At 50.3% G+C, this 27,776-nt stretch overlaps 1 protein-coding gene across 1 annotated transcript; it reads left to right on the top strand.

The window, feature by feature from the left end:
- Positions 1 to 205: 205 nt before the first annotated feature.
- Positions 206 to 8,935, top strand: cdkn1a (cyclin-dependent kinase inhibitor 1A). Its single transcript, XM_055654764.1, has 3 exons — positions 206 to 1,516; positions 6,486 to 6,870; positions 7,890 to 8,935. The coding sequence occupies exons 1-3, from the start codon at positions 1,514 to 1,516 to the stop codon at positions 7,943 to 7,945; spliced, it is 444 nt and encodes a 147-aa protein (XP_055510739.1). The 5' UTR covers positions 206 to 1,513; the 3' UTR covers positions 7,946 to 8,935.
- The last annotated feature ends 18,841 nt before the right edge of the window (positions 8,936 to 27,776 follow it).

The following is a 27,776-nucleotide window of genomic DNA, read 5'->3' as shown; positions in this document are numbered from 1 at the left end:
AAGGGCTTTGTAGACATAAAGGAGGAATGATGTTCACAGACGGTGTGGAGGGGTCAAGTCAAGGAGTTTATTGTCATATGCACTAGTACGCCAAGGTACAGGTACAATTACAATCTTGTTTTCAGCAGCATCATAGAGAGAATAAGACAACATGAAAAAACATAAATTAACTATACTTTACATATAAATACAAGAGAATGAAAGGAAAAAAACTGTGCAAAAACATCAGTGCCAAACACACAATTAGAAAACAAGTCCTTGGTCGTGCAAGAAGTGGTCCACGTTGTTCTGTTGCTAAGGTACGGTTGGTGTTGTAGATGAGAGCATGTACAGGAAAGAACTGCAGATGCTAGTTTATACCAAACATAGACACAAAATGCTGGAGTAACTCAGTGGGACAGGCAGCATCTTTAGAGAAAAGGAATAGGTGATGTTTCGGTCGAGACTCTTCTTCAGGCTGAGAAACAGGAGAAAGGGAAACGAGAGATATAGAAAGTGGTAGAGAGAGAGATGGAGAACAAATGAATGAAAGATATGCAAAAAGATAATGATCAAGGAATGGTGGAGCACACAATGGTCCATTGTTGGCAGTGGGCCAGGTGATAACGAGTTATACAGACAGTGAAACTCAACAGGATGACACTGAAACTCGTGCCACAACTAAGGTGGGCGGGGAGAGAGAAGGAGGATGTAAAAATCACTTGAAGTTAGATAAATCAATATTCATACTGCTGGGTTGTGAGCTGGCCAAGTGAAATACGAGGCGTTTGGCCGAACTATTACCCAGGTTTGACGTCAGTGTGCTTTGAGGAAGCACTTCAGAAGGAGCTGCTTGGCTGTGAAATGTTGTGGGACGTCCTGGGATGGTTAAAGGGCTGTGACGGAGCAACAACGGGGAGACGGGGACTCCTCGCTTCCTGCCTTCTGTTCTACGACAGTGGCACAGAGAGACACTGGAAGGCGCCCAGAATGTGTTGAGTGTTATTTTAAATGGATGGTTTTCCAGCGAGGAGGTCACCCTCTCCTGGCTGCGGGTTGTCTGAGGAATATTCCGCTTTGGCCCTCTCCTCCTCCTCCCCCCCCTCCCCTCCCCTGCAGCCGGTCGGCGCCGGGCCGGGCGGGCGTGGTGTATGTGTGGGCGGGCCCGCGGCTGTGATCCTCGGCATCATGCTATGTTGCATTAGAGAGCAAGGATCCTATAGCAGAGCTCCGCAATAGGATCTTTGCTAGAGAGGCGGTGCTTTTGACAGCTTCCTAGTGCTGCAGTCGGGATAACACCGGTTCGGGCACATCTCCCAGCTCGCTCTTGGACCAGTCTCTCCCAGGACATCCCCCGGTTCCGACAGACCTTTCCCGGTTAGGGGCAGACCTCTCCCGGGCCATTCTCGCTGTTTGGGACAGACGGCTCCGGGGACGGACAGACAGACAGACAGACAGACCGCTCCCGGGTGATCTCTCGGTTCGGGACCGACCTCTCCTGATACACCTGCCCGGGTTTTATTTGGTGGCCAACATGGTAAGTGCCTGGTACGGGGTTAAGCGCGGGTTAAGAGCGAGAATATCGGTGTGTGGTGGTGTTGAACCTTGTGTGGAAAGGAACTACAGATGCTGATTTAAACCGAAGCTAGAACCGTCATGTGTGGATCAGGGTTGTGAGTTCGCCGTGAAATGGGGACAGTCTGCTCGCTGACGCTCCGCAGCCGGGACCGCTCCCAGTTTGGGACCCACCGCTCCCGGCTCTCTGCCCCCCCGGGCTGGGACATGGAACCGCTCGCTGCCTGTCCTCATCAACCCCGGTCCCAGCGCCCGAGATCTGCCCGGGCAGGTTCCGCTAGGGATGTGGGTTCCCGCGGTCGCACCTCCTCTACACCCCGCCCCCGGGGGGAGGGGGAGCGACCGGAGCCCGCACCCCACAGGCAGGGGCCGCGGGTCAGTCCCAACACCCGCAGGGGCTAGTTACCCCCCCCCGGTTAGGGATCCCGGACTCTAGCCTAGCGCGGTCACCACACAGAGAGATGGGGGGGGGGGGGGGGGGGAGTACGGATGCCAATCCCCGGGACCACTAGAGGTGAGATGCCCACCCCGGGGGGGGGGGGGGGGTCGCAGAACCCACGGAGCTGAAATCTTTACCCACGGGTCCTGACCCTCAAAGTTGAGATCCCCCACCCAGGGGTCTTGAGATGTCTCCATATCCCACGACAGCCAGAGTTCACTCGCCCCCCCCCCCCCCCCCGCCGTCCCCATGGGGTCTAGGGACCCTCAAAGCTGCGACCCCCCCACTCAGGGGTCCTGAGTTGTCCCAGTCCCCATATCCAGAGACCCCCAGGGCTCGTGCTCTGCTTCTCCTGGGGTCCCGGGACCGTTAGAGCTGAGATTCCCGCCCACCGGGGGTCCGAGATGTCTGCCCCCCCCCCCCCCCCCCATGTCGAGACCCCCAGCGCCCCATTCCCCGCCTATCGGGGGTCCCGGGGCCCCAGAACTCAATCCCCACCGGGATCCCAAATCCCCCCGACTCTCCCCTCCAGCGGGTCTCGGCCTTGAGAGCTGAGATTGGCCACATCACAGAGCTGAGATTCTCCCAGGGACCCACATAACTCAATCCTCTCCTCTGGCGTCCCGGAATCCCGAGAGCTCAATCCCTATCGGGGTCCCAAATCCGTCCCGAGCCGCCGAGTGGTGCCGTGATATCCGGACCCCGCATTCCTGGACCCCCAGAGCCCAGTTGCCCACCAGGGTCCCGGTACCACTATCCCCAGACCCTGGAGGGATGTCCCCTCGTCCCTAATATCTCTTGACTGCCCCCTTCCTCCCCTGCCCCTCCTCCCCCCCACCCCCTCCGGAGCGCCGACAGACTGGGGCGGGCTGAAGGTCGCGGTGTGACAAGTGCGGGCTTGTGCGAACATGTCTGGTCCTGTCCCCACTGACCTGCCGACCCGGCCGGGACCCAATACAACTGTGAGGCTGAATTACCCAACCCCTGCCGGCTCTCTCCCTCCCCGCCCAGGTTCCTGTCTTACTGTCCACTGTCCGCTCTCTCCCCCAGCCCAGGTTCCACTCTACCCCCCTCCCCCCCTTCATCACCCCTCGACATGTCCCGGCTTGTTCACAGCTAGTGAGCTGAGCTGGAATGACCGCTCCCTGCTGTGGAGGGGAAGGCTGGCTGACGCACGGTGTTTCAGGACCGCCCTGCCCCTGCTCCCACCGCCCGTTATCCACTCTCCTCATCCCGCTGCCCGCTCTCACCCCTCACCACCTCTCTTCTACCCCCTTCCCCCTGCCCCCCCCATCCCATTCCCCAACACGCACTCTCCCCCTGCTGACACCCCTGCCTACTCTGTCCACACTTTCCCCTCCGCTCTCCTCACTCCCTATCACCAGTCCTTTCTCTCTACCCCACCCTCCCATCGGCAGCCCACTCCCTAACACCAACTCTCCTCCCTCCCACAGACGCCCACTCCCCAGTACCCACGCTCTCCTTGTTCACTCCCCATCACTGACTCTTCCCATTCCCCCTCTCCCCTGTCCTGGTCCACTCCCCAATACCAACTCCCCCCCCCACCCCCCACATTCCCGCTAACACCCCTCTCCAACTCTTACCCCGTCCACACTCTCCCATCCACTCTCCTACCTATTCACTCCCCCTCACCCGTTCTGCCGATTATCCCCCTCTCCCCTGCCCTCGCATCAGTCCACCATTCTCTAGTCCCCACTCCCCTCCCCTCCCCATCAACATCCCCGCCCACCTTCGCTTCTGCTGCCCATTCCCCGGTACCCATGCCCCCTCTCTCCCCTGTCTACACCACCCCCCCCTCCCCCTCGCTCATTCCCCATCACCAGTTCTTCTCATTACTCCCTCTTCACTGCCCGCTCTCCCACAGCCCCCCTCCCTTTAGCTGCCCACTCCCCCCGCTCACTGTGCCACACACACTCTCCCATTAGCCCCTCGCTCTTGCCCTCTACACAATGCTGCCATTCTGCCCACCTCAGCAAGTGTGACCCTTGCCGCAATATTATTTACACTGAACATGCTCTACGCAAAAGAAGTGAGCCCCACCCCACTCATTCCGCCCGCACAGCCCCCGTTCCCACTCCCCTCTCTCTCTCCCCCCCCCCCCCCCCCCCCCTCCCCTCCCCCCCCCCCCCCCAAGTTGGCCAGTCTGTGGGAAGGGACTCGGACACTGCTGAGAACAAGTCAGGGCATATCCTTTCAGGGGGGAGGGACGGGAGATCATGAGGTATAGCGATGGACAGGCGGGGACAATGCAGGGTGGGTGGGGTCTATGGGGTGGGGGCTGATCACGATGCAAAAGAAGCAGCTGCCCACTGATTGTCATCTCAGTTATTGCTGCTGCTCCCCATCCACTCTCCCCCATTCTCCACTCTCTCAATTTCATCCCTCCACTCCCTCTCCCCACCCAGTCTACTCCCTCAACCCGCTCCACTCCCTCTCCCCCGCCCTCTCTCCAGTCTTCCCCCACGCTCCATCTCAGCCCCTTCTCCACTCTCTCCTCTCACTCCATCCACTCCCGCCCCCTCCCCTCGATCCTTCACTCTCCACTCCCTCTGCACACGTTCCTCCTCAGCCGTCACTCTACTTTTCCCTGTGACTTGTCAATCTCCTCTCCTCCTCCTCCCACCCCTTATATTCACTCCCCTACCTCACTCTCCCCTCTAACCTCATGATGCAGTTGACTGAAATACTGTAAATTTGTTCTAATTATATCTAAAGCTGATAGGTGCTGAGGGTTGATGCTCACACAGCCAGTTCTTGTTGAGAGGAGGGAGGGGCGGGCACTCTTACACACCACCTTGCTTGGCTGGAGTGGGCAATTGTTTCATTGCCCCTCTTGTCAGTGTACCTCGCTTCTCTACCCCTTTTTCTTTCTCTGTGTAACTTTGTGTCATTCTGTGAACCGCTCCTCTATTTCCCTACTTTGCCTCTGCTGTGCGATGCTCCTCGCTCTCACTGTCTTTCTGTTTCTGTCTATCTGCACGAGTGTGTGTGTAAGCGCTCGCGTGTGTGTATGTGTGTTGATATACATGCATTTATGCTAGATGGTTGTCCATTTACCTGTCTGTCTATCATCAGCTCGTCTATCTGTGCATCGATGCCATTGTGTCTGGGTTGGTCTCTTCCCCCCCCCCCCCCCCTCCCTCTCCCTCTTCCCTGGGTGGGTCTTACTCCCCCCCCCCCACCCTCTTACGCCCCCCCCCCCCCCCGTACTTACTCCCCCCCCCCCCCCCCTCTCCCTCCTTTCGCTCGTAGGGCTGACGGAATCAAGGGTTATGGGGGGAAAAGCAGGAACGGGTTCTGATTTTGGATGATCAGCTATGAATTCAAATTGAATGGCGGTGCTGGCTCGAATGGCCTATTCCACCTATTTTCTATGTTTTCCTCTTCACTCCCTCCTCTCTCCCTTGGAGTGCATGTTCCAGTCTCTACGTCACTCGCTCCCTCATCTCTCTGTCTGTCTGTTTCGTTTCGGTTTCTTCACAATCTTGTTGCTTTCTCTTTCTCATCATCTGTCGGGTAGAGGAAAGTGAAACTGTGGCCGTAAGCTGTGGCTGGTGAAGGTGTTTGGTTTTGATTTCTACCTTATCCAGAGACTAGTTGACTAACAAGGACATTTCTGGTGTATTTGAACTTGCCACAGGGTCTCTGAACTTGCCTATAGAAGTCCCTGCTTTCCTCCCGTGTTGATATCTGCTGACACTGTTGATCTCAACCATGTCTATCTCTGCTGACTCATTCTCCCCACTGCAGGGCTTCCCTGACCAAACCCAGGCAGGTCTAGAGTTTGCCCGATCCTCGCTCCAGCACACACCAGCAGCCCGATCCCAGTCCCTCCAGCACACACCAGCAACCTCTCACCTCACTCCTCACTCCTCACTCCCTCCAGTAGACACCAACAGCCTGGCCCTGATTCCCTCTAATACACACCATAAGACTGCCGGAACCCCAGCAGAGACCAGTAGCTTGGGCTCTGACCTCTGCCCAGCAGGGACCAGCAGTATATACTGGACACCTCCCAGGAAAGACCTGTAGCCTAGGCCAGTAGTCTACCCAGTAGAGACTGCAGCCTAATCCTTCTCCCAGCAGACACTAGTAGCCAAGGAAAATCCTGTGATGAAACCTGTAGCCCAGCCTAGGCCATGGCCTCCATCCAGCAGAGACCAGTTGGCTATACACTTGGTACCCCCACCCCCCCCGCAGCCCCCTTTGGTCCCACCCCAGCAGAGACCAGTAGCATGGCTCTTCCCCCAGCAGAGACCAGTAGCATAGCCCTTCCCCCAGCAGAGACAAGTAGCCAGACCCTTTGTCCCACCCCAGCAGAGACCAGTAGCCGGGATGCTGGGCAACTCTTGACGAGCCGCAGAGCCTGGTCTGTGCACGGTGCGGATGCCTGTGTTTATGTGCGGGACGGTGATCCCGCCAGGAGCTGCCTGTATGCGTGTGTGTCAACACCTGTCCGTGTGGTTTGCAGGGCGAGGCTTCATTGTCGGCATGTGAGCAGTGGCGGGCGCTGGTCGGCAAGTGCAGGCCGGTTTGCCGGCGCCTCTTCGGCCAGGTGGACGGGCGGCAGGTGCGGGCCGTGTTCAGGGCCGAGCTCCGGAGCGGCCGGGAGGCGGCATCCCGGCGGTGGGGCTTCGACTTCGAAGCGGAGCTGCCCTTGAAGGGGGATCTCCATTGGGAAGCCGTGCCGAGCCAGGACGTCCCGTTCTTCTACCGTCCTGTGCGGGGATCCCAGCAGAGGCCGTCACTGGAGCCGCCGCCGGGGCCGGGGGAAGCAGCCGGGGAGAGGTCTCCATCGCCTGAGCAGAAACCAAACTCACCGCTCAATCGCAAGAGGAAACAAGCTCTCATCACAGGTAGGACAGCAATGTACTCGCTGGTGTTGAGAAGGATGGGGGGCGCGGGGACCTCATTGAAACTTAACAAATAGCGAATGGCCTGGGTAGATTGGATGTGGAGATGATGTCTCCACTGGAGGGAGAGTCTAGGACCAGAGAAATCCGAAATGGAAAGAAATTTGGCAGTGCTGGTGCAGGATTCCCAAAAAGTTAATTTGCAAGTCGAGTCGGTGGTAAGGAAGGCAAACGCAATGCTAGCATTCATTTTAAGATGGCTAGAATACAAAAACAGGGATGTAATGCTGAGGGTGTATAAGGCACTGTTCAGGTCGCATTTGGAGTAGTGTGAGCAATTCTGGGCCCCATATCTGAGGAAGGAAGTGCTGGCGTTGGTGAGGGTCCAGAGGAGGTCTACGAGAATGATCCCAGGGATGATTGGGTTAACATATGAAGAGGGTTTGACGGCACTGGGCATGTACTCGCTGGGCCATTATTGGCGTCATTATCCAAAGTCTGGTCAGCTCGCACGCTTGGTGTACTGGAGCAGTTCCCGTGAACCGACGGCCCTCTCTTCGCCTGGACCTCTTTGTTGTCCGGGGGCGCCACCTGCAGTCAACCTTGAAGGCGCTGGAGGCATTGCCCTGGTTCACCCTCCTACTGGCCCAACCGGTCTTCCCTGGGTTATGGATCCTGCATATACTAACAAGCTATTTCATATGTTTGGAAATAACTTTTCCTAGGAAGTTTGTGGAACCGAATAAACATTCCCTATCGTTTTGGCGCCATGACTTACATCAACTGGGAAACTTGGGGAGAATGTGCAATCCCCACATCTGTAATGTACCTTTAATGCAGGGATGTGCAGGGAATGGAGGGACATGGATTATGTGCAGACGGATGAGAGTTGTTCTTGGCGTTATGTTCGGCACAATGATCTGTTTCTGTGCTGTGCAGTTCTATGTGCTATGTCTCTCTCGACAGTAAAATAATGTTTTATTAACCTGTTCTATCTCGCCCTTTTGTGTTTCCATTGGCAGATTTCTATGCTCTGAAGAGGAGGCTTGGTCCCTTGGGTCTTGAGTCCAAACCTTGAGGCCAACAGGAAGTGGGGGCAGGGTGGATTGTGGCCTTCCATCCCCTTCACACCCTTGGGCTTTGTAACAAGATGGCTGCCCTGCAAGACAATATCTATTTGCTCTGTTTGCCTGTCCCTATACACATGTCTGACGGAATCCCTGACTCACAAACTGAAGCACTACGGCCGTTCCCCGACCTCCTGATCCCAGGAACGGCAGACGTGGACCCTCGGAGCAAGACTCGATTATGGACATGGGCTCGCTGCGAGAGGCGAGCTGTTCCCAGGAGCCGCCAGGGTCTGTTCAGGGATTAGCTGCTGCACTTGTACACCTCCCAAACTGCTTTACCCTTCCCGGGTGTACACAGTTGTACACACTGCACTTCCACACCGCGCAAGACAAGAGGCATAATGTGTGAATGGAAAATGCCTGGGTGCGAGAGAATGCTGAAGGAGCGAATGTGAGTGAGAGAGAGAGGGAAAGGGATTTAGCAAAGATGAAACGCAAGTGTAGATCAATGATTGGGAAATGCTATAATTCAGGATCATCCATTTGAATGCTTTGATGAGCTGAGAGAACCAGACAACTTTGTGGGTTGTACCTGATTAATTCCATTGCACATTTTCATGGTGATTGGGGACATGTATAGGGGGGAATGTCCACAGACGATAATTCTGTCTAATCCATAGGCGTTGGCTACTGTTCGTCATGAGAGGCTATATATGTCATGTGGATGGTGAGGTTGTAGGCAAGTTATTGAGCTCCGTCCGTGGAGAACAGGGATAAAGAGCAGATCGGGAATCATTGATGAATGTTGTAAGCTGTGGGATAAACAGCCACGTGTCCACATCAACCAGTGATCAATGGTGCAGATGCATTCTCCAAATTACAGAGAGATATCAAAACAGCGGGAGAAACTCAGCGGGTCAGGCAGCATCTGGAGAAAATAACGGGTGATGTTTCAGGTTATATCCCTTCTTCTGACCCAGGGTGGCACAGTGGCGCACTGGCAGCTGCCTCAGAGCTGGATTTGGATTCGATACTGACCTGGGGTGCTGTCTTTGTGGAGTTAGCATTTTCTCCCTTTGACTGCACGGGTTTCCTCTAAGTATAGGGTTTTCTCCCATCCCCCAAAAACCTGTGAGTTTGTAGGTTAATTGGCATCTGCAAATTGCCCCTCGTGTGTGGGGAATGGATTAGAAAGTGGGATAATATAGAACAAGTGTAAACGGGTGATCGATGGTCGGTGACGACTCAATGGGCAGCAGGCAGAAACAAACACAAGAAGCTGTTTTTTTTCACCAATGATAGACAGAAACTCAACGGGTCACGCAGCGTATCTGGAGAAGAAAGATGGGTGACATTTTGGTTACTCCAGCACTTGTGTTTTGTTCAAGATGATCAATGCAGACTACTTTAGACCCAAAAAGAATAGATTTTCTAAATAACTAAAAGGTAAATATAAGGGCAGTTAAAAGTGACATGAAGGGATCAATTCGGTGTTGTTGGGCAGTTGATTAGAGGGTTATCCTTTATAACATGAAGACCAGGGACCATGTGGTGTGCTGAAGCTACACAAAGCCCTGGTTAGATCAATCAGTACAATCAGTTGTTCTGCTAAGTCATGCTTGGAAGAATATACTGGATATGGAGGGGATTTCCCAGAATAATATCCATTCCCCTGGAATTAAATTAGGAGAGAATTTAGATTAAGAGACGATTTGATTACAATTTTAAAGAGTTCCACCACTGATTTTCTAGCATTTTTGGCATCGGAGCCTTTTTGAATTATCCATATTGCTGGACCAACAGAGGCCACAGCCTCTGATAGGAGTCTAATAGTACCGGAACGGTCCGCTGAGGAGCCGAGATATCAGCCCGCAAAACCAGCCTCAGAAGTCGGCTATGGGAATGGATCTCCTGGAGCCGGCCGGGGTGGGCCACAAGGGACAAATTTAACCCGCTGAAGCCTGATGAGGTTGAGATTGGCTGACTCACGCAACCTGGGTGCCTTGTAGGACTATTACGGTTGTGGGCGTTGGGGGAGGTGGGGATTTTAAGAGCCCTCTTGTAATTTTGTCCGGATTAAAGGAGGTGCCAGACCACCAGTTGCCAGAAAATCGGCGGTGGACCTGTAGCAGGTGGAATGGATGGTGGTTGCAAACTATTTACTCTTGTTGCAGATTCTAACACCACAAAGCTTAGACACAAGTAAATGGCTGAATAGAGCTTTATTTATAGGGAGAAGTCAGGAGAATGGGGTTAGGAGGGATGGATCAGCCATGATTGAATGGCGGAGCAGACTAGATGGGCCGAATGGCCTAATTCTGCTCCTATCACATGATCTCACATACAGCCTGAGCCTGAAGAAGGATCCCGACCTGAAACATCATTTGTACACGTTTTCCAGCGATGCTGCCTGACTTGCTGAGTTACTACAGCACTCTGTGTCTTTTTTTTTTAAAGTCCACATGAGAAAAGACTGGGTAAAAACCCGGAACTCCTGTGTGCTTGCTGGTCGATGCTTAGTCACACGGTAAGTTTAAAACTGACGGATAAGATTGAGTTTGTTTATCAAAGGTGGGGATGCAGGGCCGACTGATTTATGCCGCACAAACAACCATGATCTCACTGAACGATGGAATAGGATTGAAGGGCCGAGTGGCCCCACTCCCCACTCCTGTGTTGCAGTGAATATGGGATGGAGTGACTGATGGGATGAGAGAGAGAGTGCGTGTATGTGGGAGTGGAACTGAGAATGAGTGTGACTGAATGCGAGTGAGATCCTGTGAAATGAGAGTAAAATCTGCTGCTGACGTTGAGATTAAATGTGTAAATCCTTTTGTTAGAAGTGTAATTAGCATAGGATATTTTTTCTATTTATTCCACATACTATAGATTCAACATATTTATTAGAATCGCATATTAGAAATATAAATATTTTAAATGGTTTAAAACTTGCACAATTTAAATTGACCTTTCTGGCGGTGGATGATGCTGCTGCTTTGAAATTTGCAACCTGGGATAAGGTTGATCGTTCAGGTTGGATGTTGACAGGGGCACACTGGAATTGACTGATTTGTGGACACAGATACTCTCTCAACACTGCAGAAGTATCTCAACAAGCACTTGAATCGCCAAGGCATAGAAGACTGTGGGCCGAGCGCTGATAAATAGAAATAGATTGGCACTTGATGGCCAGCATTAACATGGTGGGCCAAAAGGCCTTTTTCCATGCTGCATGGCTGCATATCTCTGTGTAAGCTATAAATATTATTGTATGTATGCTATTAAAATTGGACCATCTTTCAATTTGAATATCATTGTGAGTTTATGGCCGGTTTGCCCATGGATTGTCCATCTTCACCTGAAGGGAGATCATCGACAGATTTGGATTGTTTACCTTGGAACGTTGGAGGTTGAGGAGAGACCTACCTGTTAGTTTAATTTAGTGTAGTTTAGAGATACAGCGTGGAAACAGGCCCTCTGCCCATCGAGTCTGCGCCAACCAGCGAACCCTGTACACTAATACTACCCTACAGTCACGAGGGGCAATATACAATTATACCGACAAACCTGCACATCTTTGCAGTTTAGGAGGAAACTGGAGATCCCGGAGAAAACCCATGCAGATCACGGGGAGAACGTACAAACTCCACACAGACAGTATCCATAGTCAGACCAGACTTGGATTGTTTACCCTAGAACATTGGAGGTTGGGGGAAGACCTAATAGTTTAATTTAGTTTCGAGATACAGTGCAGAAACAGGTTTTTTGGCCCACCGAGTCTGCACTGACCAGTGATCACACATAGTGCTAGTGTATCTTACACTTTAGGGACAATTTACCGAAGCCAATTAACCTACAAACCAGTAGGTCTTTAGAATGTGGGAGGAAACCATATCACCCGACATAACCCACGCGGTTACGGGGAAAACGCACAAACTCCATACAGACAGCACCTGTAGTCAGGACTGAACCTGGGTCTCTGGCGCTGTAAGGCAGTATCTCCAACACTGCTGCACTGTGCTGCAAAAAGATAGGGGTGCATAAAACTATGAGGCATTGTTAGGGTAGGCAGTCAGGACGACTTTGTTCCCAAAATGGAAATATCTGAAAATAGAAGGCCTGGATTTAAGGTGAAAGGGGGAAAATTTAAAGGACAACTGCAGTTTTATCTGGTAAAGCAAATGACTGAGTCCTTTGGGGCAAAACGATCTCAATCTATTCTCAAGCTGTAAATGGGGTTTAGAGTGAAAGGGTCAAATTTTAAAAGATATCTGGGGGCACGTTTTTTACAGAGGGTGATGAATGCCTGGAATCATCTGCTGGGGTTGGTGGTGCAGGTAGATACGAGAGTAGCATTTACAAGGCTTTTGGATAGGCATATACTGTACATATAGAGGGATATGGATTATGTGCAGGCATATAAGTGTTGGTACTGGTATGTTCGGCACAGACATCATGGGCCAAAAGGCTTGTAATTTGTGCATCTGTTCTTGTGCTTTACGAGATTAGTATGGAAACAGGCCCTTCAGCCCATCGAGTCTGCGCCAACGAACAATCACCTATACTCTTGTTCTATCTTGCATACAAGGGACAATTTACAGAAGGTCTTTGGAATGTGAGAGGAAACCAGAGCAACCTGGGAAAAACCCACCCGGTCACAGAGAGTACGTACAAACTCTGTTCAGATAGCACCCGTAGTCAGGATGGAACCTAGGTCTCTGGCGCTTTAAGGCAGCAGCTTTACCATTGCACCACCGTGCCACCCTTGTGCTGTACTATATCCTTGTGCTGTTCTATATTCTATACACCGTATGGTACAGCATAGGAACAGGCCCCTTTGCTCCGCAATGACTCTGCCAAACATAATGCCAAGCTAAACTCTCATCTGCCTGCATGTGAGCAATGTCGGGTTGGGGAGGTAGGGGTGGTGGGGGTAGGATGGACAATGTCCAAGGCAGTTAAATGTTCACCATTGTTTGGCAGATGAAGGAGTCCATGATTGCAGCCAGCGGGACCCGTTATCAGGCAATGGTAAATGACAAAGGAATGGTTGAATGAAATGGCTTGCAGGAGGAGAGTAGACATGGGTTTGCTGGGTTGAATGGCCTCTGTATTGACCAAGTTTCGGCGGCACAGCAGGTAGTGCTATTGCCCATCTCACACCTGCCCTTGGGTGCTGTACATGTGGAGTCTGCACATTTACCCTGTGACCCTGTGGGTTTCCTCCAAGTGCTTTGGTTTTCTCGTGGGTTGGCTGGACGATCCGGGCGGAGGCGGCGGCTGGAGGCCCTGCAGCAGCCTGGGGCTCGCCTGGATCAGGCACCGCTCCAGAAGGCCGAGCGTGCAGAGGGCGCCAAAACCTGGCATCTATTGCATGCGGTCTCAGTGGACTATTTCTATGCTCTTTATACAATCGGGGATGTGGCAATACTCTACTGAACTATATGCAAAGAAAGAATTTCACTGTAAGTCTGTACACATGATAATAAAGAACCATTGAACCATTAAACATCCCAAAGACATGTGGGTTGGTAGTTTAGAAGGTAGACAAAAATGCTGGAAAAACTCAGCGGGTGAGGCAGCATCAATGGAGCGGAGGAAATAGGCAACGTTTCGGGTCGAAACCTTGATAGGTTAATTGGCCTCTGGAAGTTAGTTGCCTTACAGGGCAAGCAAGGAGGACCAAGTGCCGATTAAGGGAATAATCTGACAGCAGTGACTACACGACAAAGAAACCTCATTTGCTCTAAAACTCACTGTGATGATAAAGGGGTCTTTTATTCCTTCACCACTACTCTGTCATGCTAGAATTTAGAAGATTGAGACTGGGCTTATAGAAACTTACAAAATTCTTAAGGGGTTGGACAGGCTAGATGCAGGAATATTATTCCCGATGTTGGGGAAGTCCAGCACTAGGGGTCACAGTTTAAGGATAAGAGGGAAGACTTTTAGGACCGAGATGAGAAAGTCATTTTTTACGCAGAGAGTGGTGAATCTGTGGAATTCTCTGCCACAGAAGGTAGTTGAGGCCAGTTCATTGGCTATATTTAAGAGGGTGTTAGATGTGGCCCTTGTGGCTAAAGGGATCAGGGGGTATGGAGAGAAGGCAGGGATGGGATACTGAGTTGGATGATCATCCATGATCATATCGAATGGTGGTGCAGGCTCGAAGGGCCGAATGGCCTACTCCTGCACATATTTTCTATGTTTCTATGTTTCTATGTCACCCTGTGGGTCATTTAATGAACAGTGCTGCCCCCTACTGCCTCAATAGATAATGACCCAGAAGTGTCTGTCCCATTATAATAATTCTGCTTGTATTAATGGATAACAAAATGCAAACTGGTGGAGGAGGAACTCAGCAGGTCAGGCAGTGGCTCTGGAGAACATGGATAGGTGACTTTTTTGGATTGGGACCCTTCTTCAGATTGATTTGTATTATGGGGGTAGAAAGCTGTAAAATGGGTGGGGGTCGTCACGTGAAAGGTAGATACAGGTGAGTGGGGGAGGGGGTGATTGGCAAATGGGTGGACAAAGGACGTGAGATAAGGACTGCAATGTGAGGCCAGAGGAAGGGATAAATGTGGAAAGGGACAGAGAAAGGGGACAAGATATTGGAGAAATGGATGCACATGCTGGTTGGGCATAGGGAAGAGGGGGGCGAAAAAGTGGGGGCGGGGGGGTTGGTTAGTTAGTAAAATTGGAGAATTAATTGTTCAAATCAATGGGTTGCAAACTATCCAAACAAAATAAGAGGTGCTGTTCCTCTAGTTTGTGTATAGCCTCTTCATGACAATGGAGGAGGCCCAAAACAGAAAGGTTAGTATAGGTATTTAAGAAGGAACTGCAGATGCTGGACAATCGAAGGTACACAAAAATGCTGGAGAAACTTAGCGGGTGCAGCAGCATCAATGGATTTGTGTGTACCAAAGTTAGTATAGGAATGGGAAGGGGAGTGAAAATTGTTAGCGACTGTGAGATCCAGTGGGCCTTGATAGACTGAGCACAGGTGTCCAGCGAAACACTCGTCGAGTCTAGGCTTTGGTCTCGTTCATGTACAGGAGGTCAGATTGGGTAGACCGAAGGCAGTAGACGGGTTTAGAGGAGGTGCGTGTGAACCTGTCTCCTCTGGAAGGTTTGCTGAGATCCATGGGTGTATGTGAGAGAGGAGGTGTAGGGCCAAGTATTGCATCTCTTGCAGTTGTAGGGGAGAGTACCTGGGGAGGGGGTGGTTTGGATGGGAAGGGATGAGTGAACCAAGGAGTTGTGGTCTCTGCGGAAAGCGGAAAGGGGTGGAGAAGGAAAAATGAAGGTAATTCCGAAGGAACTTAGTTGGGGGCTTTTCGTGGAGTGTGTGAGGCCTCAGTGTACGGAGCATCTGTTGCCATGGCCAGTCTGAGGAAGAAAGGTTCTCTCATACAGTAATATTTCCTCAGTGATGGCTGCATCTAACCCCGTAGTCATTGACCATGGTACGGACATGATGTGAGATATTTGGCAGCTGACGATAGTCACGACCGTGTCAGTGCTGAGGAGTCACTCCTGCGCTGCCTGGCGAAGTGGAGTCAGCGGTAACCTCCTCCCGTCTGGTTCCGAGCCCTGACAGCTGGACTGGGTTCAGGTGTCTGAGGGCGAATGACCTTCACACCAGCGATCTTCCGTCAGTCCTTAAGAGAAAACAATCTCTCAGAGCAGCAGAGTTCATTGCAATCAAGCTCCTTACATGTGGGTCAATGTTTAAAGTCATGGAGTCACAGAAAGACCTGCTCACACCTACCAACATGTCCCATCTACACTAGTCCCACATGTCTGTGTTTGCCCCATACCCCTCTAAACCTGTCCTACCCATATACCTGTCTAATTGCTTCTTAAATGTTGCGATAGTCCCTGCCTCAACTACCTCCTCTGACAGGTTGTTCCATATACCCCCCCACCCTTTGTGTGAAAAAGTAATCCCTTAAATTCCTATAAAATCTTTCCCCCCCCACCTTAAACCAATGTCCTTTAGTTTTTGATTGCCCTACTCTGGGCGAGAGACTCTGTATGTCTACCCGATCTATTCCTCTCACGATTTTATACACTTTGTCCCAAAATATTCCCTCCCTTATTCTCTTGAAGACAGGATTTGTGCTGGAATATGGTTTATGGAAAGTGGACTTCACAAGCAGACAACTATTTCAGGTATGTTTCAGTAGACTGAAACTTCCCTTCAGTACACTGTGTGGGTGGCACAGTGGCACAGCTGTTACAGCTCCTGGCCCTGATGGAGTAGGACCCTGGTATGGAGTTAGCACGTGGCTCCGGTTTCCTCCCACATTCCACAGATGTGGAGGTTTGTAGATTAATTGGCTTCTGTAAATTGTCACTAGCATGTGGGTGATGGGTGATCGATGGTCGGGGTGGCCTTGATAGGCCGAAGGGCCTGTTTGCACTGAGCATGACCATGCTGTTCTCCAAACTGAAAACTGTAACCTCCAGGTTCAAGAACGGCAAAGTACAACTTCCATTGCTTCGGTTCACATCCTGTGGGAGGGGTGGAGATGAGAATGTGTGGGAGAAGAGATGGAGACTGGGGTAAGGGGAGAATGAAGGAGACTGGGAGAGGAGGAGGAGAGAGAGAGAGAGATGCAAACTGAGGGAGACTAGGGAAGATGAGAAAGAGAAGGAGACTCTGGGTGATACGGGAGAGAGTGATGGAGACTGTGGATATGGGCGAGAGAGAGACTGGGGGAGGGGAGAGGAAGATGGAGATTGTGGGAAGGGGTGTGAGGAAGATGGAGATATGGGAGATGAGAGAGTCTATGGGGGGCTGAGTGGGAGCGAGAGTTGGAGACTGCTGTAGGAAGTGCAGAAATAGGGGGGCTGTTGACTGACACAAAGAATGGACATATCTTAGATAAAGTCCCTGGGCACAGATGCACGAGATTGGCATTGGGAGCTAGTGTGTTTGTTCAGTTGACTTTGCGATCTGTTGCCTTCTTGTGGCATATCCTGGGGCCATCACTGTCTCGTGGGAGGCCCCGTTTGGGCTGCCCATCAGAGGGTTTAATACCCCCGCCCGTGCCGGCAGCCGGTACACTTCACTCACCGTCTCTGCTGCCGGTAAGCAACACCCAGCAAGCCGAGCAGCAGCAACAGGCAGAAGGTGGTGAGCAAGAGGCTGGCGGTCACTGCCGCAGGTGAGAGCGAGTGCTCTCCGTCCCCGAGATCCTGGTACCGGACAACTGGAAGGAGAGGGACGGCGTCGGATATGAATGCATGAATGATACTTCATTATCACATGTGACATGTCACAACACAAGTCTTTGTTTTGTACACCATACACAGAGTACGCAAAGAGTCGCCACGTATAGGGCGCCGACACGGTTACAAAGTGTTCAAGAAGGAACTGCAGATGCTGGAAAATCGAAGGTACACAAAAAAAAGCTGGAGAAACTCAGCGGGTGCAGCAGCATCTATGGAGCAAATAGGCAACGTTTCGGGCCGAAACCCAAAGGGTTTCGGCCCGAAACGTTGCCTATTTCATTCGCTCCATAGATGCTGGAGCGAAGGAAATATTTGCTCCATAGATGCCCACCCGCTGAGTTTCTCCAGGTTACAAAGAGCTCAGTGCAATCCCAACGGTCCGTCTTCATTCTCGGCAGCTCTCCCACACCGGGTCCCTCTTTGATCTCACGGTGGCCCCTCCACATGCCAGATCCCACTTTGTTCTGGGCACCCCACACGGTACATCGTCGCCCGACCTCCAGCTCATCCGACTCAGTCGCTGCACTCCCCGAAAGCCCACCGTCTGAAGCCCCTCCATCACTCTCTCCCGTATCACCCAGTCTCCATCTCTCTTTCTCATCTCCCCTAGTCTCCCTCTCCCGCTAAGCTTCCCTCTATACCCCTCTCTTAGTCAGCCCTGTAATCCTGAGCCAAACCCTTCCCCCTCTCCACCTGCACTGGGCAGCGAGGGTGGGGACCGGATGTAAAGGGGCAGATGGGGTGGCCAGGAACAATTTCACTTGTCCTGTGTACCACCCATGTCTCTTGTTCCTCTTTCCCCGACTCTCAATCTGAAGAAGCGTCTCGTCCTGAAACGTCACGCATTCCTTCGCTCCAGAGATGCAGCCTGACCTGATGAATTTTTTTTTTTTTTAGTTTAGTTTAGAGATACAGCGCAGAAACTGGCCATTCAGCCCACCGAATCCGCTCCGACCATTGATCCCCGCACACTAATACTATCCTACACACACGAGGGACAAATTACACTTATACCAAAGCCAATTAACCTACAAACCTGCACGTACTTAGATTACCCAAGATTTGCCTGTCGACATGAACCTGGGTGGACAATATCTATTATTTATTAATTTTATTTATTAGAAGCAGTGTACAAAAGTATAAACCGCGGCATATGACATAACACATTTATTGGACAGATTCAATTTTAATTTTTAGCTAAGATGAAAAAGAAAAAGAGAGAAAAAGCAAGAAAGAGAGAAAGTGAAAGAGAAAGTGAATGTTAAAGAATAGAACCCCTAGACTAACAAACTGGTGCAGTCGAAGAGTGAGTAAGTAAACTAAATGAGAAAAACGTAAAGAAATAAAAAGACAAAAACAGAAAGAAAAACAAAAAGTGCTTCATATCTCTCCCCACCCGTAAGTCGATTTAATTCCAAAGTTGTGCTGCGCCATCCTATCCTTGTAATGAATCAATTAATGAAGTCCATGTCTTCGAAAATTTTCATATTTTCAAGATGTAGCGTCTCAGACATGTTTGTAATCCACATTTTAAGAGTAGGGGCAGATGTATTTTTCCAAAATTTAAGTATTCGTTTTTTTTGCCGTTATCAGGCCCTAATTAAGGAAACGTCTTTGAAATATTGAGAGCTCAGGGCAGGCTTGGGTGGATAATATAAAGTCATTACCTGTTCTGGTGGTGAATTGCTCCGACCATTGGCTGGAGAGTATTGGTGACCCGTCACTCACAAGCACGTAACATAGCCTGAGATGCACAAAAGAAGAATCCAGCGTTACTCCTCAACCACAGGCCGAATGGGCAGGAAACCCTATGTAGAAACACAAACTCAGCAGGCCAGGCAGCATCTCTGGAGGTCCTGGATAGGCGACTTTGAGTCAGGATCCATCTTCATGGGCTATCAACGGAATCAAGGGGTATGGGGAGAAAGCAGGAATGGGGTGCTAAATTTGGATGATCAGCCATGGTCATATTGAATGGTGGTGCTGGCTCCAAGGGCCAAAATGGTCTACTCTAAGTTTCAGACTGGAATACAAAGAAGGGTCCCGCCACAAGCCATCGCCAATCCATGTCCTCCAGAAATGTTGCCTGACCCGTTCACTTACTCCAGCATTTTATTTTCTACGCAAGATTCCTTGTGTTTTCAGGAAACTCTACTGTGGGCAGCACAGCGTTAGAGTTGTTGCCTAACAGCGCCAGGCCCCGGGTTCGATCCTGACCACGGGTGCTGTCTGTAGGGGAGATTGTATGTTCTCCCCGTGACCTGTCAGGGTTTTCTCCGGGATCTCCGGTTTCTTCCCACACTCCAAAGAAGTCCAGGGTTGTAGGTTAATTGGCTTGGAATAATTGTAAATTTTCCCTGGTGTGTGTAGGACAGCATTAGTGTGTGGGGATCGCTGGTCGGCGCGGACTAGGTGGGCCGAATGGCCTGTTTCCCTGCTGTGTCTCTAAACTATACTAAACTAAACTTTGGTGAACACACTCACCTGCCACTGGATGGAACGAACCAGAGGTAGTCTTGCCAAGAATTGCTGATGCTATTCAATAGGAGGACTTCTGTAATTGTGGGCCCTTAGACTAATTACACCAGGAAGGGTCCTCAGAGAAATAAGACTAGCCACAACCACTCATTTGACCCCTCAATTGTGTTGCAGCCCATGTGGACAGTCAGTGATGGCTCGTTCACCAGCACTGACCCCAGATCCCAACAGGCACGATCAAGTGTTGTCACCTGACAAACTCTGCAAAGAACTGGACTCGGATTATGTCCTGAAATAAGGAACACACTGTGAGCCCTTAAAAGATGAACATACCGCCTTGCAAATCAAGTCTCTGGGCCGTATTGGAATGGCGATGTTTTTGGGTATGTGAATTTTCCCTGTGTTCGAATGAATAAACCCAGTGCACCGTATCAGAACAGCTTTCTTCGCTGTCCAGTAAACTCGCGGCTGTTCTTTTATAATAAAAAACGAGAATCTTGGTTCTTGGTTTCTTGGTCCTCCAAAATATTCCAAATGGAATTTGAACTGGAGGTGATGGAGGGAGGACTTAAGCCAGAAAGGGTTATTGAATGCTGGAGATATTTCTCAATCTCTGATTTTTATGTGGAGAAGGCAGGAGAATGGTGTTGAGAGGGAAAGATAGATCAGCCACGGAGTAGACTTGATGGACCGAATGGCCTTATTCTGCTCTGAGAACTTATGAACCTATGAAAGTGCCGTTAACGCTCAGCAGGTCAGGCAGCGTCTGTGGAAAAAGAAGCCGTCAGAGTTTCCATTCCACGGCCCGTCTTGACTGTAATTGCCTGTATCGATGGAACGATGTGCATTTGTTTCTGTGGATTTTCTTTTCCAGTAAATAATATATTTAGTTTTGTTTAAAGATCAATCTAAGTTTCACTTTGTGGTTAATTGCAGGGTGCGTTCCGCACCGCCTCTCTCTGCAGGCAAAGCACTCTTACACTTTGCCCCAAATCTCACTTCTGCCTCTCCGCCCGCCTGCACCAGTACTTAACACTGTGGCTATGAGTGAAAGAGCAACACCCTGGATGCAACAGCCTCCCCTTCAGTGCCCTGCACTAGACTCTCATAGACACAAGGCAGGCAGTTTGTACATCAAGGTCACAAACCTCCCCGAAGCAGAGGAGAATGCAGAACTCTCACACCCTGAAAGTACACTTCCCCCTCAACCAATCATCTACATTATGTTGTACAGTTCTGGCGGCTTTCATTGTAAAACATGGGCCGGATTTCAGCCCGGATGCTCTTACATGTTGTTGAATGGTTACCAATCCGGATGCATTTTCCGGCTACAGGATTGGCAACCTCAGGCTGGAAATTTGCAGACTCTGAGGTAAATTAAGGAGCAAGGAGACTGCAGCTTGTATGAACTCAAAAGAAAGATCTGCATTTAAGTACGGTACACTCTTTGAAAGAACGCTGAGACGCTACATTCATACTGTGGAAAGTCTCAGGGTGTTCCATCGAAAGTGTGAGCTCACAATGTTCTCTGGATACTCAAGAGAGGGCTGCATAGGGCTCTTAAAGATAGCGGAGTCAGGGGATATGGGGAGAAGGCAGGAACTGGGTACTGATTGGGGATGATCAGCCATGATCACATTGAATGGCGGTGCTGGCATGTAGGGCCAAATGGCCTACTCCTGCACGTATTGTCTACTGTCTATTGTCTAAAGTATCCCTGCCAGAAGGTATCCCTGGAAGCTGCCAAAATGTATCACTTGGCTTTTTAAAGTTTAAGCCCCAGTGTAATCCTCATCCATCAACCTTCTGCCCTTTCAAAGACTACCACTATCCCCACAATGTTGGCTGCAATTTCCATTTTTATGTCATCTGTCCAATTAGAAATTCTGCTTGAGGCCACTAATCTACCTTTACGGCCTGTCCCACTTGGGCGACCTAATCCGCGAGTTCTGGCGAGTTTGCCCTCGACTCATACTCGCAGCATGGTCGTCACAAGGTCGTAGGAGGTCTTCTTAACTCTCCTTCATGCTCGAGAGTAGTCTCCGCATACTCAAGGCCTCGGCTAGGTCGCGGCGTATTTTTCAACATGTTAAAAAATGCAAGCGAGTAAAAAAAGGTACCCATGGAAAAAAACGATACTTTTTTTACTCGTAGGTTCAGTCGTAGTAGGTCGGCATGTTAGTTGTAGGTAATCGAGGGTAGTTGAAGGTAGTCGTAGATAGTCTTCATCATAGTCGAAGGGTGGTCGAAGGAGGTCGTCTTCACTCTCCACTATTCGGTGTCCAATCTTCCCGAAGTTTGTCGTAGCTAGTCGTAGCTAGTCAAAGCTGGTCTTCAACATAGTCGAAGGAGGTCGAAGGAGGTCTTCTACATAGTCGAAGGAGGTTTTCAACATGTCATTTTTTCAAACACTTCTAAACTTGCCAATTAGGTTGCCCAAGTGGGACAGCCTTTTTAAAGCAATGGTGCTGGTACTATTTCTTGAGGATTGCACTGTGGATCTTAGTCTGATTGGGAAAATGACCACTCACCACCAATATTCGGCTCAGCTACTTAAAATAAAAACAGAAAATGCTGGAAACACTCAAAAGGTCGGGTAGCATCTGTGGCGAGAGAAACTGAATATTTCAGGTCAAAAGTACAGACATTCAGACACCCTCTCATGCCCTTATAGACATCTGCTTGATAATCAGGAGACTTATCTGCAAATCCTGAGGGTCTCCGTAGCTCTAAGTACCGTTCTTCACTTTGCGCTGTTCCCGCTCTGTCTGACGCATGTCATCATTCCCCAACCCTTATTCCCAGCAGAGCAGCATCCATAGATTCAGTGGCAGAACACCCCAGTGGCTGGAAGAGTGTTTAGCCCCTTTAAGAGCTGGTGCTACTCGGTGACCCGTGCAAGAGCTAGCAACACAGTGTGGCACCGTGGCACAGCTGGTAGCATTGCTGTCTTACAGTGCCAGGGACCTGGGATCAATCCTGACCTCGGGTGCTGTCTGTGTGGAGTTTGCACGTTCGCCCCATGACCGAGTGGATTTCCTCTGCGTGCTCTGGTTCCTCCCACATCAATAAAGACATGTGGGTTTATAGGTTAATTGGTCTCTGTAAAATTGCCCCTAATGTGTGTAGGGAATGGACGAGGAAGTGGGCTAATGTAGAACGAGTGGGTGGGTAGATGGCATGATCCGAGTGGACTCGGTGGGCTGAAGTGGCCTGTTTCCATGCTGCATCTTTCAATCAGTTAATCAATCACCACATCATCTGGTCAAGGCCCAGGTGGGGGGGGAGGGGTCCCTCCGCATGCCCCCCCCCCCCCCCCCCCCCATCACCCCCATTGTGTGGCAGGGCCTGGAGATCCCAAGCGACCGTTCAGCCTACCTATAGGTTGTGTTGCTGCGGAGCGGCCCATTACATGTCCAGGTGGGGGAGCACGTCTCCTCACCACCGACCTGGAATATTCCAAAGTCAGTGAGGGGATCAGACTTGGCCGTGGAGGGGTAGCATGGGAGGTGACGATGGACCAGGTAGACACCCCTACGACCGATGTCCGTGTGCCAGTACGTGGCGTTCCAGTCGCCAGGGACCATCTCAGAGGCCAAAACCACTCCAGCTGGAAGAAGTAGAGGTTACAGGTTAGGGTGGAATTGAACAGTGAAGGGCATTGTTAGGGATGTGGTGGACGGGTTGGTGGTTTGATGGTCAGGGGTGGACCTGGTGGTGGGTAGGGCAACAGGGGCTGGCAATGGGTGACAGGGCAGGAACGTTTTGGTGGGTTGCTGTGGGGGAGGGGAGGGGATGAACGGCCTCATACTAGGGGGCGAGTCAAAGAACAGTCTTGGAGAGGGAGGGGTAGTTGGTGAACAGTCTTGAGTTAGTTTAGAGATACGGCGTGGAAACAGGCCCTTCGGCTCACCGAGTCCGCACTGCCCAATGATCACCTGTTCACTAGTTCTATGTTATCCCAGTTTTGCATCCTACACACTAGGGGTAATTTACAGAGGCCGATTAAACTACAAACCCACATATCTTTGGAATGTGGGAGGAAACCCATGCAGTCACCGGGAGAATGTATACACTCCTTACAGATAGTCAGGATTGAACGTGGATCTCTGGTGCTGTAAAGCAGCAACTCTACCACTGCGCCACCATGCCCCTTGGTATTGTGTGGCAGAGTAAGTGAACAGTATAGGGGTTGGGGGGAGGGGGTTAGCGAACAGTCTCAGGGTGGGGAGCAGGATTGCAGGCTGGCTGCTCTGTTGCCCAACCTACTGATCAAGTGTAGGCCTCTGGGCCTATCTCAGGACCATGCTCACAGCCAGCGTGGACCTGCTGCTCAAGCTGGAGGACATTGGGCTCAGAAGCAATGCGCTAAGTCACAAAAACCTGTGGTAATTCAGTGGGTCAGGCAGCATCTCTGGAGAAAAGTAATAGGTGAAGTTTTGGGCCGAGACCTTTCTTCAGCGTGAGAGTCAGGGGAGAGGGAAACAAAGAGATATAGAAGGTACATAGAACAAATGAATGAAAAATATGCAAAAGCAATGATAGTCAAGGAAAGGTGGAGCCCACAATGGTCCATTGAAGGCTGTGGAGGGTGATAACGAGTTATACAGACAGTGAAACTCAACAGGAGGGCAGTGGAACTAGTACGACGACTGGGGTGGGGCGGGGGTGCATAAAAAGCTGGAGTAACTGTGGGTCAGGCAGCATCTCTGCTGAAAAGGAATAGGTGACTAAGTCACAGCTGAGCTGAGGACTGCTTTCAGCAAGCCAGTCAAGAGTCAAATACAGTCAGAGAATATTGGTGAGGTTGATGCCGCAATCCTACCACGGTGTGGAGTTTTACGGCAGGAACGTGATGCTCTGTAAAAAGTGCCCTGATTGGATGTATAAACAAAGAACTGGAGTAACTCAGCGGGTCAGGCAACATCTTTGGAGAAAAAAGGATGGGTGATGTTTGGGGTCGGGATCCTTCCCCAAACCGAAAGTGGAGGACGTGAGGTGAAGAACTGGAGACGAGAAAAGTCCAGAACCGATCGAGTCTGGCTACAAAAGCCTTCAGGCAGGGTGGTAAAACAACTAGGGTGGAGGAAGGAGGAGCAGAGTGTAAGTAGAGGGGACTTAACATTTGTGATTTCAATGTTCATAGCGCTGGTTTGGAAGCTGCCCAAGCAAAATATTGGGCTCTGTTCCTCCAAATTGCATGTGGCTTAGCTCTGGCCCAGCGTTATGGTTGTGTGGGTCGGTTCAATAACCTGATAGTTGTAGGAAAGTAGGCGTTCCTGAACCTGCTGATGTGGGATTTCAGGCTTCTGTGCCTCCTACCTAGCCTGTAGGATAGTGCTGGAGTACGGGGTGATCGCTGATCGACTCAGTCGGCAGAAGGGTCTGTTTCCGTGCTGTATCTCAAAAGTCAGGTTTATCAGTTCATAAGTTATACGAGCAGAATTAGGCTAGTTAGCCCATCAAGTCTACTCCACTCCACCATTGCAGTAGACTTGTACTCGCTAGAACTTAGAAGATTGAGGGGGGATCTTATAGAAACTTACAAAATTCTTAAGGGGTTGGGCAGGCTAGATGCAGGAAGATTGTTCCCGATGTTGGGGAAGTCCAGGACAAGGGGTCCCAGTTTAAGGATAAAGGGGAAATCCTTTAGGACTGAGATGAGAAAAACATTTTTCACACAGAGAGGGGTAAATCTCTGGAACTCCCTGCCACAGAAGGTAGTTGAGGCTAGTTCATTGGCTATATTTAAGAGGGAGTTAGATGTGGCCCTTGTGGCTAAAGGGATCAGGGGGTATGGAGAGAAGGCAGGTACAGGATACTGAGTTGGATGATCAGCCATGATCATATTGAATGGCAGTGCAGGCTCGAAGGGCCGAATGGCCTACTCCTGTACCTATTTTCTATGTTTCAATGTTTAAGTCTACTCCACCATTCAATCATGGCTGATCTATTTTGCGCTCTCAACTAACCTCTAAATCTATCGATCTCCACCTTAAAAATATCCATTGACTTGGCCTCCACAGCCTTCAGTGGCAATGAATTCCACAGATTCACCATGCTCTGACTAACAAAATTCCACCTCATCGTTCTAAAGGTACGTCCTTTTATTCTGAGGCTATGGTCTCTGGTCCTAGACTCTCCCACTAGTGGAAACAACTAAAGTCTAGAGTCTAAAAGACTTTAGGGGGGTGGAAGGTGTTGCCCACTACAACCTCTCCCTCGGTGGATCGATGGTCTTCTCCAGACCCATCTACCTGTATCCTCAGCCAGCAGCACCCACACCGAGAGGTTCTGCCTGAGCTGCCCAGCGATGCGGTCCAACAGGGTGCAGGAGGGCAGTTGGATCAGGAGGGAGCTGGATCGGACCCTGTACCTCAGCTCCCGGGCCAGGACTGGAGTCATGGTTGGTGCTGAAAGACAGAGAGTAAATGGTTAACAGCGGGACCATCGTGGGAAAACCCACTGCCCGTTTACCCCATAGAACTCTCAGCAATCGGTATGCTGAGAACTATATTCTGCACTCTGTATCTTCCCCTTTGCTCCACCCATTGCGGTTGAGTTTGGCTGGGTTGTATTTATGTACGCTGATATCAGATTTGATTGAATAGCATGCAAAAGGAAGCTTTTCACTGTACCTCGATACACGTGACTAGAATACACATAAACCTAAACCACAAAGCAACCCTCTATCTCCCCACTATTGTGAACTATTGTTACTGCGAGGGGCGCTCAGCATCGCCAAGGACTGCTCTCACCCCAACCATAGACTGTTTACCCTCCTACCATCCAGGAGGTGCTACAGGTCTCTCCGTTGCCAGACCAGCAGGTCCAGGAACAGCTTCTTCCCTGCGGCTGTCACACTACTCAACAACGTACCTTGGTGACTGCCAATCACCCCCCCCCCGGTCACTCCTCCCACCAGGAAAACACTATGACTGTCTGCATGTAAATAGATGTATTATTGTCATATTCTATGTCGCTCTTCCAGGGAGATGCAAACTGCATCTGAGGGTTATATGTTATATGGTTATTATATGGTTGTCTCTGTACTGTACACTGACAATGACAATTAAAGTTGTATCTGAATCTGAATCTGAATCTGAATGCATCATCTACAGGATAGATGTGGAGAGGAGATTCATCAGGAGGTCTGAAGAATGGTTTTGGCCCGAAACGTTACCTATCTCCTTCGCTCCATAGATGCTGCTGCACCTGCTGAGTTTCTCCAGCATTTTTGTGTACCTTCACCAGGAGGTTACCTGGATTGGTGGATTTTAGTTCAGGGGAAAATCTGGTTAGGTTGTGCTTGCATTTTCTGGAGTGATGGAGGCTGAGATGGTGACCTGACAGGGATGTATAAAATTATTAGAGGCACAGATGGGGTAAATGGGGCGGAATATTTTCCCCATGGTTTGTGGTGTCTTAAACAAAGTGCATTGGTTAAGGTGAGAGGAAGGAGGTTTAAAAGGGACTTGAGGGGTAATTTTTTTCACAGAGAGTGGTTGATGCCTAGAATGCCCTGTGAGAGGCGATGGAGGAATCAGACACAATTACTATGTTTAAGAGACATTTCAACAAACTCTTGAATAGGCAAGGCAGAGTCTTAATGCAGGCAAACTGGATTAGTGTAGATGAGAAAAAAGGTTGGTATGGATGTGGAGGGCCGAAGGGCCTGTTTATGTACTGTATGACTCTTTGTCTCTATGGATAAAGAAATTGTATTCCATTGATGAGTGATGATGCCGGGGTGGTGCAATAACACATGGTCTTCCTGAGAGTTTAGTTTCTAGTTTAGAGATGCAGTGCGGAAACAGGCCCTTCTGCCCACTGAGTCTGTGCCTACCAGTGGTCCCCGCACGCTAACACTATCTTATACACACTAGGGACAATCTACAACTTTAAGGAGCCAATTAACATACAAACCTGTACGTCTTTACAGCCTCCGGAGAAAACCCACGCAGGTCACGGGGAGAACGTACATGGTCAGGATCGAACTCGGACCTCTGGTGCTGTAAGGCAGGAACTCTACCGCTGCGCCACTGTGCCGCTCCAAGAGAGCAGCACATGCTAACCCCTCTATCTAGCCTGGCTCCAATGCAACACGGCAGGGAT

This window comes from Leucoraja erinacea, chromosome 24, assembly GCF_028641065.1.
Source record: "Leucoraja erinacea ecotype New England chromosome 24, Leri_hhj_1, whole genome shotgun sequence".
In the NCBI taxonomy this organism is placed as follows: domain Eukaryota; kingdom Metazoa; phylum Chordata; class Chondrichthyes; order Rajiformes; family Rajidae; genus Leucoraja; species Leucoraja erinaceus.
Note: the sequence above shows the minus strand (reverse complement) of the source record. Positions and strands in the feature narration are given on the sequence as shown.